Below are 15,307 nucleotides of genomic sequence, written 5' to 3' on the forward strand. Positions count from 1 at the left end.
GTCTTACAACAGGAATAACACAAAACACTTATTCAACAGGCCTGAATGAAATTATTATATTAAAGGAATTAATAAAAGTAATAAATTATTTCTAAATGCCCACACAGCATAATAATACTTTTATTTTAAGTACGTGATACTAAGAAACAAATATGATTTACAGGAGAGTAGTATGTGTTCTGTTTCCTTATCCAAAAAAAATCATAGGAAGAGAGTCTCTCAGTTTAGTCATTCAAATACTGCTTATTATTTCCTTTCGTCACATGGGTTTTGTCTACAATTAAGTGCCACTTGCAGAGTACATCTATAGAAAAATTCCTTTTGTTTTCTTAAGAAGCCATTTTTCTTTGAGAAGAAAAAAGCCACCAAGGCCTACCACATCCATATAAACCAGGTATGTTTCAGCACAGAAGACTACAATAAGTAGTTCTTTGCACACATCTCAGCATTCTTGTTTGTGTAAAATTCTGAGCAAATTATAAATAATTCAATCAGTTTTAAAAGACAACATGGTGCTTGTGAAGAATTTTTTTGGACAAAATTATTATCCAGTAGCACAGATGGTTTGTAAGATTGAGCTTTTTTGTTTGTGTATGAAAGAAGCACTTCACAGAGTGAGAAAAATTTCCTGCATCTGGCTTCGACATCGCATCCAGACCAATTTAGCCTTGCCCACAGAGAGCAGTAGTAGATTTCACAATGCCTGTGTAGAAAGTTCATCCTTCAAACAACATCATAGAACCAGCAAGCTCACTCCTGCCTAGTAAGATTTTTTTTAACTGAGGTGCATTTCACTGTGAGGGTGGTGAGACATTGGCACAGGTTGCCCAGGGAGGCTGTGGTTGCCCCAACCCTGACAGTGTTCAAAGCCAGGTTGGATAAGGCCTTGAGCAACCTGGTCTAGTGGGAGGTGTCCCTGTCCATGGCTGAGGAGCTGGGACTGGATGATCTTTAAGGTCCATTCCAACCCCTTAACATTGTATGAGTCAATGATTCTATGATTAGGATGGAATTAAGACCATTAATGACTAAAAGATGAGCTGTATGTATAGCTAACTGATTGGTCAGCCTGGCTCCTCTGTCTAGATGGTATGTTCCAGCTGAAAACATTCAGTCCTACAGAATTTTCATTGCAAACATAAATTTCAATGCTGCAAGCATTTGTCCTTAATTATTATTCATACAATTGTTTAAGTATTGTTTGTATACATCAAAACTTTAATTTCACAAACTGAATAATCATAGAATCATTTAGAGGTTGGAAATGACCTCTTAAGATCATTGAGTCATACTATTACTTTTCTTTAATGTATTTTTTCTCAATTGTTTTCTGTCTGGGAACTGTCCACATGTATTTTTATATACAAATTAATCTATTGTCTTCAGTCTTTCCTCATGAAGTCATGTTGGTAGAAAGTAGCAAGATGACAGTCTAAGTATTACATTCCTTCAACAGATTCACATTGCTACACATAATTATATTATAATTCACTCCATAAAACTCAGAAATCCTGTAGAAGAAACTTTCCTGATAAATTCCTTAGGTTCTGGACTTTGTGATAACTTTTCTACAGTTAAGTGGCATTTTTTCAGTGACAAATAATATATGGCCTGCTGCAACTGTGACTGACTATGAACTAGTACTATATAGTTACCCTAATAACATAAGCTGAGATTTGGAAACATGTACATGAATTTTAATGAGCTTTCATATAAATGTGCCTGTGCAACTTCCTCCATGTGTTAGACAGATTCAGTTTATTCTCCATTACACTGCAATCAACAGGGATCAGAATTCTTTTTCCTAAGTTTAATTGGTTATGCTGTAACTTTAGCTTCCATACATTAGTAAGAAATCACAGACTCCTCACTAGATACAAAAAAGAGTATTATACTGGATTGTGCAATGTGGTCAATCATGTGTTATTCTTTTTATAGCAATCTGAAGTCAACTAGTTCTTCTAGTTTTCTTCTATTGGTTTTAACTGTTCATTATACAGTAAAACAAATGAACCTTTATGAAACCCTTTACATCACCTTTTTTTTCACAGATTTTCTTTGTTCTTTCTTTTCATTTAAATAGCGCATACCTAGCAGAGATCTAACCAGCAAGAGGAAACCTTAAGGCCATTAGCTTCACTCTTCTCCCAGGACGTCTATCTTATGAATAGTGAACACACTACACTCCTTAATGTATTTTCATATAGTAATGTTGTTTCTGAATCAGCACATTTATACCTCTGTTTCTCTACATTCTACACACACCCTATGTTTATTCCAATCTGTTCCTTAAAATGGCACAATGAACTCTTGGGGAAGAGTGATGAGAAGTTGACCTCTCTGCTACAGAAGTGCTGCCCCATGTGTGTTATGGGGCAAGAAGAAAGCTTGTAACTGAATAAACAAGACACTGGCAAGTTGCAAACAGCCTTTTTGTTTTCTTCCATGAATTCTGTATTATCTGTAACAGATGTTTTACATGCAGAGTGATTGTTACATATACTGGACATATGTATATTACTTTTACAGTATTTTTAGTATCTTTTATGTAACAAGTCTTCTTACAAGGAACTGGATCTTCGTCAAAGAATATCTCCACTTATAATATTTTATGACAACAAAAGAATTGAGCTTGTACTGCAGACTTCACACACCTCTGCTAGCATGAAGAAAAGAAAAAATTGTAAAGAATCCTAACAGCTTGCACAACAACAAGCCTTCAGCAATGAGATGATGATAAAAGACCTGTTGATCTTCTGGACCACTCAGATCTCTTTTCTTCTTGTTCTCTATTTTCTTGGAAAACAATTAACAAGGGTAATGTGCGAGTTCTCCATATATGATCAATGACTATATGTGAACAACATATTGACTTGATTCCTTTGTACATACAATATCCAACAGCATATTAATTGTTGTAATTCATTTTCAATACGTATCTTAGAACACCTTATACAAGCTAACAAAACCCCCTCCCATTCTTTATACATTTTATATAGTAACAGAGAAAATGCTCTTTTTTGTATACAATATATTTAATATTTTAAAAATTTTATTCTTATTTTATGAATAAATTGGTGGGTGGGAGGAATTGTTTAATACCCTTGATGTGATCCCCCACATCTATATTTCTACCAATGCCTTTGATTTCAGGAATCTGAAGCGGAGGTTATAGAACTTATTTATCCCCCAACAATGGCCAGATCTTTTCTTCCCTATAGAAAACTTGTATTTGCTACCCAGACCAAAAGGCCTGCTTACATGGACATTTCATATTCTGCATATACTTAACTTTCTACCAGTATAGGAAACAGTGAATGTAATCAATCACAGAAATTTGAACTGTTTATTAGTAAATCACAGAAGTGACATTGCACCTGGCATGAGATGTCAGCTGCACTTGTGACTGAACTCTCCTTATGAGTTTAGAGCACAAATAGATACTATGATTTCTGTGGATGGCAAGTCCACATTAGACACAGTGGTCTGGCCTAAAAACCATGCACCATCCAGCGAAAGAGTTGACTTAAGGCTGAAATATTTTGAATATTAGATTTTTTACTAAGATTATTAAATTTGTAAATACATTACTAAATGTTTGATTCCATTTCTGAAAAGGTTGGCCTTGATTGCTAGATTTCATTCAACTATATATCTTAAGGTGCTTTTAAAACAAGTTCAATGTATTACATCACTCTTGTAAATGAAAATGAGCAACAAAGTATGCCAGCATTGATTGTAATTATGAAGTTATGAAAAAGAAGAAAAGAAAAATCAGCTTACCCTGAACTACAGAAACAGTTCCATAGGCCTTGACCATGGCTCCAAAGTAAGCGATTAAATACACGGTTAAAAAGACGGTAGAGATGTAAATTTTCAATGTCTGGAGCTTTCCAGACATGCTGTAGAACTGCACGGACGCTTGTCCTGACTATATCCAAAACCTAGGAAAGAGCATTCTGAGTAAATCAAAGGCATTTTGCAAAACCAAAAGCCAGCTGATGGCTGATGCCCTGCATGCATACAGACAGCTATCCCTGTACATATGACCTGCACATTCCTACAGAGGTCTGGGGTTCATTTCTGTGCATTCATCAGCTAACTTTTATTATATGCTCTTTCTGTTAGTAACATTTTGCAAAGCCAAATCAAAATATTTTATTTTTATTACTGGAAAGGTCATTTCTGTTTTTTCAGTCTGTTCAATATAAGCTCATTTAAATGACAGAAAGGATAAAAAGAAACAAAATGGATACAATTAAAGACTAGAAGCAACTTGATTAACCCAAGTATTGTATATCTTCTTTCCCACTCCCTTGTAAAATACCATTTATTTTATAAAGAACTAAAATGTCCTGAAAAACTACAAACTGCCTTTGATTTAAGGTCTGTTTAAGCTCATTGTTACCCTGGATCAAACCATATTAGTGTATCTGGCAAGAGACAGTAGTGAAATCAGTAAGTAAGAAAATAATCAGCAAGATATTTAAAATAGAAACATTTAAAGACACGCCATTACATACAGACTACATTTAAATGCAAGAGCATAAAGGCTGAGCTGCATTCAGTATAGTGCTAGACAGCTGCACATCCAGCTTACCAGAGTCCTGTCACTGAACTGGGGCATGGAAGGAAGGTGGGAATTAACTGTGCCTGCTTTTAAATATCTGGATGTTCTCTTAACTCAGTCTTCTATGTTCCTTTCATGATCCCTGGAGAGAATCAGACTCCAGAGTGTCTTGGATTCTGTCTATTTAGATACTATCCATAAGTCTGGGAGTAGTTTTGTGACCAAAGTAGTATTTAGACCACATATTGACACTCTGAACAGTGTGAAATCTGTCCTACAAAAAAGCCTACGATGCATGTAAACTATCAACAAAAAAGCCAGTTAAATCCATGACATTTCCTTTAAAGGAGACATCCTTTCTGCCTCTTTTGCATAAGAGCTTCTTCCAAAAAAGCAATCACACTCAAGTGGGTGGTAAACAGATGGAGGTGTTTGCTAATTTGGTATAAGATTTTATAAATTAGAAGGTACAATGCTTTCCCTGGAAACTTTCAGATATGTAGACAAACTGATTCACATGGTGAATCATGGTTCTCCAAAGGTGAAAGAGATTTAGTAGAACAGTAAATTGTGGAAGAATGGTGTGGAATTGCAATTTTTAGATCCTACATAACAAACTGTTGTTTATAAATTGTCTGACAATGAAGGAAACAAAGCTTAAATAAACAAAATGCTTGCAATAGCACAAGGAAGCTGTGTAGTATGCCTAATGGGCAGAAAAATCTATAGATACCTAATAATGAGAGCCTTGATGAAATATGGTTTTTCCCATGTTATTTAAACACTTTTTGAAGACCTGGGATTAGTCTGCATGCACAGGTCTTGCAGTAATTCCATGTACATAATAGCCCAAAGTAAATACAATACTGCCCTCTCTGTTGGGAACCTTTATGAATGCAAGTGTCTAACCCACTAAAACCCACATCCATGGCCTACTCCACCCAAAGAGTGAGATAGAAGGAGCAAGATATTAAAATCTAAGGGTGCTGATCTTTTTTGTGACAGCAGGAGCTAAGCCCAGGTCTTGGACTGGCCCATGCCTGTAGGACAGGCTCAGACTTTCAGACACTTCCTCTTCCTAGTAGCACTAGCCTTCATGCTTCTCAAGCCCTTTTCCTTGTGTCTCACCTGTCCAAGGCATTCCCACACACATGGCTGTTATCTGTGGTCAAACACACATCTGAAACAACTCAGTCACTAAAGCATATCAAGATCAGCCCTACATTTCTTTGCAATGTTACACTCACTAATAGTATCTCCCTGTGTGAAAAAGAACAATTCCACCCTATATAGACTCTCTCACTAGTCCAAAAGACATAAGCTAAGGACAACGATGCCAGTGTAGAGCTTTTTCTTTTACTGTAGTACCTGAAGTTGAAGAAAACTAAGAACTGAACATCTTAGAGCAAGCCACAGACTGCCAAGTACTCTGGAAAAAAAAATCTTTCTTGCTGTTTTTACTGTGCTGATATTGCCAATATGCCAGAGCAGGAAATGTGCCGGTTAATTGTCCTTAATTTGCAAACATGGCAAAAAAAATCATCCATTTAAGAATAGAGACAAGGCATTGCACAGGGCTGGAACTTCATGAAACTTATATCTTCATTTTTCTAAGTTAATTTCCCTAGCTTGCCTTAATTTTTCACTTTAATTTATAACATTTACTTTAACAAAACAAATTATCTAGGTATAACAGAACAAGACATTATGAAAGGGCATATTCAAAACCCTCTGGTAACCATCAAAACACATTTAAAGAAATTATGTACAGCAATGCAACATGAAGCAGTCATAACTCCTCCCATATCAATATCTCTTTTTATTGAAAGTCTTAGAGGTTAAATTTCTTTTTAACATGAATTGATTTAATTGGTTTACTTTCAACTTACTTCTCAGTGCCTCCTGTACCTGTGCTGTAATGCCAGAACATTACATACTAAGAATATAAGTGTAAGTTTTATTTTTCTACATCGTGTTGAATAATTTTTAAGCAAATAGAGCTGTCGGGTATGAACACTGTGCAATCTAGTACATTGCCCAGGTATTTTCTTCTTGTTTGTTAGAATTTCCCAGTAAGTAAGAGTGAAGGGGACTGAGATTCTGTTTTGTATTTCACAAAGTTGCAAAAGGTACCTTTGAGACAGATTGCTTACTTGCATAAATATTCTCCACCTTGCTCATTTCTCCTTCACTCACCTCATTGGAATATAAAACATACTTATTTCAAATCAACAAAAGACATTTGGCAGTCCTCAGCTGCAATGTCATTGTCAAAGTTAATCCGTTTTTATAAACTACCCTTCTAAGAATAACTATCTGATTGCTTGAAGGGATTGAGGTTAAAAGCAGTTTAAAAAAAAGGCAAATCATTTCCAGTGCAAGCAAAGATGAAGGACTCACTAGTGCTTCAGGAATTATAAGTCTCCTAAAGTTGTAAAAGATGTCCTCACAAGAAGAGCAAAAAGTCCACATTTCTGATTGTGCAGTTTTTGCAAGTAACAACCTGGCACATCAGTCTCTGTGATCCTGACTTTGTACATGTGCCCTTGGTTTAACATGACTGCCAGTCAAATAAAGGGCAGAACCACCCTCTATTGCAGGCTTTCTGAAACAACGCTTAAAGGAGAAAATTCTTTGCTTGGTAGGTCCATTTTTTATTCCACGTGATCTGTTCTAATGCTGTGGGTCAAATACTCCAACAGCCAAGTGCAGTATCACTACTTCTAATGGAGTTTTAATATGCCTGCTCTGAAACTGCTGACTGGTGCAGCCCTTATCAATCAAATCTGCCATGTGAATAACCTTCTAAGAATGTTAGCTAGAACTTAGGTATGTAAGCACTAATCATTTATTTGTTTGCTTTTTTTAGGAGACTAATTTTTTGAGAAATTGATTTTTAAATTATAATCCAGAACAATCATGCTTCTCCAAATATGAAGCAACATAATGTCCTTTAATAGAATTAATGTGTATCTGTGTTAGTACCAATAGCCTGTATTTTGGCATCTCAAGTCACTCCCAGCTGCTGCTAAACACCAGTAGAAACACTGCTATGCATCTACTTTAGATGACCTTCTGAAAATGAAATGTCACTTACTTTTCGTTGCTTTGCTGAATCCAGTTTTACCAACCAAAAGGATGACACTTTTGTTTTATGATATTTCCAGTTATCCATAATCTGTGGTCATTGTAAAACACAGGATAAAAATACACATGAAAACAACTGAAAGCTGGTCTTTCATTCACAAGCACTCTTAACCCTTAAAAATGTGAGCATCTTAAAGACCACTGTGAGAAGTTTTCTCTAAAAGAAATAGCAAAATATGTGCAAATTTATGTAAGGCAACATTTGCAAAGTTCTGTGTGATGCTTCAGTTTAATACCACCCTCTTTTCTACCTGATTCTGACAATCTTACCCTACAAAGCAGTTAGAAAGTTGTCTTGACTGACTCAGCTCGGATTTTTGAGAGTAGTAAGTTCAGTAATGCATAACAGCTGATCTATTTAAATAGTGAGGGGTTTTGCTGCATATGGGACATTAGACATACCTGGAAATCATCCTTTCTATAAATAATCATATATGAACTGCTACACTCTCCTAAAATGTAAGTGCTACCAAAATAGCTCAAGCTGCAAACATACATTTTTATTCTCATTTTGTTATTTTATCTTTCTGCTTTACTCCAGACCTTCAACAAGTTCTGTCTCGCCAGCACTCGTTTTCATCCGTGATGAACTCTTTCCCATCTGGAATTGGTTATGGCCAGACGAATTTCAGAAGAGTTCTGCCCCAGAAAGGTGCGGGGCTCCCCAGGCCGGCGCTGTGCGAGGCAGCACCGCCAGATGGAGCGCTCGCAGCCGGCTCGCACAGAACCGTGCGCACTCGGGGCATCACGGACAGCATCTCACGGAGCGTTCTAGCCCTGCTGCTCGAAGCCCAACCTGCTGGCTCTGAATATTATCTTCCACCAGCACCAAATCAACCATCATTACAGAAGAATTCCTTTCCACTCCAATGTAGCTGTAGAGATTGCTAGAAACATAATCAACATTCTGGAAGCTCACAGAGCTCAGGACATTTCTGGCCAGATAATAAATCAGATTAATTTTAACATATCAAGGACTGTGCTCACTATATCAGAGCACAGGTGTTAGTTTGAATCCTTTTATTTTCCTTCTAAAATGAGAACATCCATCTTTATTTTTTTCTTTTCCATCCTGTTAGCTTCTTTGCATTAAATGTTTACAAGGTATTTAGAAACCATGCAATTTCTGCTTATATATCAAGTATTGGGGTTTAACTGACCTTTATTTCGGCATTGTTTCACATGTCTTTGATACCAAGGCTCAGGACAACATTAGATGTGAGAGAGGCGAATTTGGTAGACTACAAGAGCCAAAAAGAACATGACTCGTGTTCTTTATGACCCTCAAACCTCCATTCTGCCTGCAGTATACTGTACTGTGATCACTAGTATGCCTGCTTGAGAGCAAGTTAAACAGGTCAGGGTCTGTTTTAACAATATCAGATGAAATATGAATTGTAACATTCTTCTTGGCTTACTTGAAAGTTTGAACTCTCTATACAATGAAAAATTGAATTTTCCTAACCCTCCTGATTATTTCTCACATATTTTATAAGGACATAGGAATGTTTTCAGTGCTGCTCTTTTAAGGTCAGAAAGCATGCAAAGCTCCAAGCTTTCAAATTCTTTTGAGTTATCCTGAGTTCTGGAAGTTTTAGGGCCACAGGAGCTAATGAATCATAGATTGAGCTTTTTACTTTCCTTCATTTCAGTAGCCTAAACAGTGTTTAGCCTGTTCTTCTTTCTTATTTAGAGATACTTACATCTTCTATAATTAATTCAGATTCTTCATTTGTTTTTCCTGGGAACTTTATTCTCAAGTCATTGATAAGGAGAAGAGTCTCTTTTGTCAAAGCAACTTCTTGCTCTTTTGTTTTCTGTTGCAGCAAAGACTCACTCTAAAAGCCAACACAAAGCAGAGGAAAACATTTCAAGCGTGCCATTAAATCACATTACAAAGATGTTTGCTTGATCAAGAAAAATTCTAGAGTGACATAAAATATATTAAAGTGCATAGACATATTATCTAATACAGAACTAATATATATCACATACATTAATGCATCACCATTACTGAGAGTTGTCAAGAAATCCAAGAAAAACAGTTAAAATGTATGCTTGTTTGAAATAGAATAAACAAACATATATTATGTATTTATGGCGCCCACAATTTAAAGTATAAATTTGAAATTGAGATAACAGAGTTTGAATTTAAATTCAACATAATGAAAAATATTATTAGTCATAAAAGCATCCTTTCAGTTCGTCACTTCAACAATTTAACGTAAACAGGCAGTATATCACAGGGCCAACATTTCAGGAAGCATTAAAAAGGACACTGTTCTCCTGCTTTAGTCAGTAAGGGCTCTGACAGGGCCTCCAGTTGTCCAGAGTTTTGTTTAAAGTGTCAGTGCTTTTTACACCAACGCGGATCTGAATCCCTGCAGCGTCTGCAAAAGGCCATCCCTGGAGGATTTGGGGGTCTTCTTTAAAACATGGCACACTAGTTAGAAGTGTTTCTGATCCTCTTTCTTTAATTTCACATACTTTTGCATTTTCACATTTGCAAGACCAAGTCAGTCTAATTTTAATGTTTTTCAAGAGTAAAATTCAAATTTTTTTGGTATTTCTAATCTTTGTATCCTGTAACAACTACAATACTTAAGGGTATTTTTATTTAAGTGAGTGATAAATATTTTCAAGCACAAAAAATACTTTGGTATTTGGTATGTGTTAATGTGGCTGAAATAATAAGATAGCAAATATTTTGAAATCCACTTTTGTTTATAACTCCTATAAGAATATGTCTGTAATTCCAACTATAAATGATTTATTTCAAATTTTGTTTCCCTATGTTTAGAACATTTGGATCTCAGCAGACTCACAAAACGGCTTTTTTCTTGCCCAAGGATAGATAAACTAACACTTTATCCAATTATTTCTTCTTAGTAAGTCACAGTTTATCAATTTTAATGTTATTCTAGCAGCAATATATATATCATATATAATATATAATATATAATATATTATTCTTAGTTGCAAAAATAATTATGAACAGAGTTCCATTCAGAATACAGTGCTAAATTATAAGTAATTCTTATCCATTCTGTAAGTAATTTTATTCACATCATTTTTAGGAAGCATGACCTAAGCTCTATCACCCAAAGTAATTGTTCTGCACATCAAGATCAAGATCATTTCTGTGGTGGAGCTTTCTCAATGAAAAAGAGAGTATGCTTTCTTACTAATGTTAGTTTAAACGAGTAGTCCATTTTTAACATCAGATGGTAAAAATCTGCTTTTAATCTTTCAGTAATTTGTATTTGATATAAAGTTAATGTGAATAGAAAAATCCATATTAGCACTGTCTCATTAAACTCTCAGGGTACATCATGATGATAAAAGGGTACTTTTTAAACTTGAGATAGCTAATGCAATAAAAAATACCTTTTACACGTTGTTGTGAAGACACAATCTTAATGTCTTTCCAATTCTATTAGCTGACTTTAAAGATGGAAAACCATGTTAAGGAGTATTTCACAAGATGACAGCACACAATTTTAAAAGGACCTTTTTTCATCCTTTAGACAAAACTTCACAGGCAAAACAGACAATGAGCATTCTACCAGATAAAAATGATGATTAGAGACAGTAAATACTACTAAGCAAGTTAATTAGCATTACAAAGGATTGCTCACAATCAAAGCTCACCACAATACAGAGAGGCAGCAAATACGGGTTAAAAGTGCCAATTTGTTTTGCCCCATCTCCACACAAATTATTTGGGTGATGAAATATATAGGTCAGGCATCAAAGCACAAATGGAAACACTCTGGCACCAGCAGGCAATGCAATCCTGAATGAGGCTGGGGATTGATCCCTGCAAACACTGCCTAGGGATAAGTGAATGTGGGCTCCATCATGCCAACACAAAAGAAGAAATGCTTGGGCTGTGAAGGAGATACCAATGAGGATGACAATCTGCTAACAAAATGAAAAAATATACATGGTCCAGAAATACACTGTGAAAAGTATAACAAACCACACAAATTCTAAACAATTAAAAGTGTTTGATCTGATCTATTAATTATTTGGGCCAATTGCTTGTCTGTCTCAAGGAGAGGGTTCAAATGAAAGATACTTTATCTTCTTTAGTAAAAAAGAGAATGGCTTCTGAATCAGTTACTGCAATGGTGTATCCTGAAGACCACAAACACTGCATAAATTTTCAGCTGTTCACTTTGGAAGTAGAGCTCTACTGCAGTGGTATAGCATATGCAAAAGAGGTCCAGTAGGTTGAAAATTAATCTCACCATCTTTTACAACGGACAGCCATACAAAAAGTTACTAACTAGTATTTTGTTCTGGAACAATGTATTTACCCTTGGACTATACACTGAGTCTGAAATCTGGACGTATTTTTGTTACTGTAAAGATTTTGAAGGGGGTACAGCCTTACTTCAGAACCAGGAGCCCCCAAACAAATCACAGAAAATTTTTAGGAGAGGTAATGATTCTTTCTATCTTCAAAAGCCTATTTAGGAGTGAAAGTTTCCCATTCACAAAGTGAAGGTTTCCCATTCTCTTAAGACACCCGTTTCCACAAAATGTAACATCTGTATTGCTGCACCACGAACACTGAGACATCACAGCTGGCACTCATCCCATATCACACACAGGTCTAGGGATTTTATATGCTCAAGTGTCTGTCAAAACAATCTTGACTACAGTACCTCAAGTTTTCCGATGTTGCAAAAATTACTAGTGTATTTATTGAGTTTTAGAGAAGAATGGAACACATTTTGAATGCAACCGTTGTGTTAACTCACCCCTGAAGAGTTCATTGTTCCCAAGGTGGCTGTGTGAGAGAATCTGGCTGAAGATGGGCTACGACTTAAAGAGTGAGACCTGTTCACTGAGGCTGTTCGCTGCATTTGGAGAGAGGCTTTGGCTGAAAAGGGGCGCTGCTCAGCTCCCTGGGACTGCATAGTGAGGACTGATATGGAACGAGGGCAGCTCACAGAACGCCTTATTGGACCCGTGGATTGGGTGGGGGACGAAGATGATGGAGACTTTACATTTTTATTTGAAGGTTTGCAGTTCATTCTACCTGCAGACAGATCAAATGAATGATGTTATTACTTATTATTTTCTTAATACCCATTTTTCAGTCTTTGTAACTAACAACACATATGATCAATGTGTGCACAGATGTTGTACTACAATGTGTGTTGACTAACATCTATGTAGAAGTCAGTCACATCAGATCCCCTAATAATACAGAATTTACATTCTTATAGGAACATTTTTTTCTTCCTCATATCCAGCTTTAACCAGAGTCCAATCCACTATAACACACATGAGATTTATGAGAAAGGGTATGTGCTCTTTAGGTCAAAATGTATGTGACTTCTGTGTGTGGTTTTCTGACTTTAAAGATATGGAAACAGGAGAGAAAATTTGCTCAGTGGATCCTATACTTGCAGATTCAGTATCTCTCATTTGCTAAGGCATAGTTACACCATTTTTTAATTCAGTTTTCTGCTAAACAAATGCTGCTATGAAAAATAAGATTTTAGAAGCAGCATTATACATATGCAACTACATTATAAAATTCTTTGAGACAATACATCACTAAAACAAAAAATAACATGGTATATATCTATTAATTTAGAAAACATTTTAAAGAAACTGAAACAAACAAACCAGTGTTTAACCCTGAGATACAAAGTTGACACATTCTAAAAGACTGAGGAATTTAATATAATTAATCATCAATGCCAGACTTACTTGGAAAAATGATCATTTAACTTACCTGATCGTTCCAAGGATTTGTATTTATTTTCTTCAAGATCATATGAAACTTTTTTCTCTTTTTTTTCATTGTGATCTTCCTTTTCAGTTTCTTCTCCTGATTCTGACACACTGCTGTCACTATCACAGCTACTGTCACTGCTGTGGTTCTTAGGTTTCCTTAAGGAATGTGCACTTTCTGGCATTGAACACAAGGGCTGAAGAAAAAAAAAAAAGAAAAAACACCCAATAAATTGAATTGAATCCCAAAGAAACAGCCGCCTATCACACTAGATCCCTGATTCAGGCAGGTTCAGGCAGTATTTGCACAGCTACAAACTTTCCCAAATTAGTTGGAAGTTTGTCCTAAATCTTAGAATAATTGCTTAAATATTTCACTAAATTCATTCCACTGTAATTCTGATCTTTGTCACATGAAGAGCAGCATAATATAGTAAGGGTGGGGGAGGAGTTATTTGAAGTATGGGCTGCACTACCAAACATATTGAATTATGGTTTGAAATCATAAATCAATTGATTCAGAATACCATTTACAATCAGTTCAGGTTCCTCACTGATATTTGCAATAACTGAAACCACGGCTTAACAATGATCGACATAAGTAGAAAAATACATCAGGGAACTTTGTCTGTTTTACTTTTAAAAAGAAAGTGATTAATCTAAACCCTGCAGAGAGCAGAAACCAAAGAATATATAACAAGCTGTGCTGGGGGTTCTTGATGCCTCATATGCACATGGGATTCAGTGTCATTAACTAATTAATCCTGTGCTATTACCAAGGATACTGCAAGACAAAAACCAAAAAGGTGGAGACAGAGAAACTGATCCAAGAACAGAAACTACAATTGAAAATTTTTCGCCTTTCATCTACCATTAGTCAGACACAAAAAAATGCAGTATCTTCCATTACTTCTGTTCTCCTAAGTAGGCTTATGTGGTCACCTTTTTTTCCTATACACTTTCTTTCCAGTAAGTCTCAGCTATAAGAAGCTATGCTGATAGCCTCATCTATCAAATGGATTTCAATTAAAGATCAGATTTAAAAAAAAAAATTAAAATCACAATTTCTGGACATATTTTGAGTCAAAGTGAAAAAGAACTCTCAGGAAGAATTTAAATTTTCCTAATGTCTTAGCATGATGTAATGCACCTAGATTTATTATGAGGGTAACAGGAAAAAGCCCCAAAATCTCCTGTTGGTGCAAGATACACTTTATAACTAAATAGATGCTACCTAAACTTCTATTCCAGACAAGGAAGGGAAGGGATTTCTGTCACTAACTAATAGTATGTTTATGCCATCCCAAGCTGTTAGACCAGATAAGGAGTTAGAGAAGAATACTGCATTGAGGAGAGCCCTGACAATTGTTGTTACACAGTGAATATATATAAGATTGATATGTATCTGTCTGCCAAAGGGATAAAAGTAAGGTGCCTCAACACATACTACTTTATTAAAAATAGCTCTTCTTATCATGAAATGCTGTGTATGATGGAGCCATATTGATCAGACATTCCTGAGGAGTTACACAAGGTATAACAAACATTTTCAGTAATAGCTCACAGCGGTATACATGCTCCTCACACATTCTACAGTAAACAATATCAATTAATAAAGAAGAATAAAAAGAAAGATCACAGAAATTACAAAAAGCAATAATAACAAATAATAGCTGAATCTGGGTATAAAATGATCTCTTAAAGAGACATCTGATTGCCTAGCACATCTTGCCTAGATCATCACCTTGATTTTAGCCTTATGCTAACCCAATTTTTCGGTGATTAAACTCATCTGATCTTATACCAAAAGAATTAAAATTAAAATTAATTTCACAA

General features: G+C 35.6%; 1 protein-coding gene across 5 annotated transcripts in view; it reads right to left on the bottom strand.

Moving 5' to 3' along the window:
• The window catches only part of TTLL7 (tubulin tyrosine ligase like 7), a 65,694-nt gene that overhangs the window by 6,019 nt on the left and 44,368 nt on the right, over positions 1-15,307 (bottom strand). For all 5 annotated transcript variants that reach the window (XR_008432387.1, XM_053950724.1, XM_053950728.1 and 2 more), the window contains 5 exons: positions 13,473-13,668; positions 12,487-12,767; positions 9,421-9,555; positions 7,668-7,748; positions 3,784-3,944 (listed from right to left, as the gene is read on the bottom strand). Coding sequence is in view for 4 of the 5 variants with exons in the window: in XM_053950724.1 (XP_053806699.1) it covers positions 3,784-3,944; positions 7,668-7,748; positions 9,421-9,555; positions 12,487-12,767; positions 13,473-13,668 (854 nt within the window). In the remaining variant the exon portion in view is untranslated. The remainder of the gene's footprint in view (positions 1-3,783; positions 3,945-7,667; positions 7,749-9,420; positions 9,556-12,486; positions 12,768-13,472; positions 13,669-15,307) is intronic.

The sequence above is a fragment of the Vidua chalybeata genome, chromosome 9 (genome assembly GCF_026979565.1).
Source record: "Vidua chalybeata isolate OUT-0048 chromosome 9, bVidCha1 merged haplotype, whole genome shotgun sequence".
In the NCBI taxonomy this organism is placed as follows: domain Eukaryota; kingdom Metazoa; phylum Chordata; class Aves; order Passeriformes; family Viduidae; genus Vidua; species Vidua chalybeata.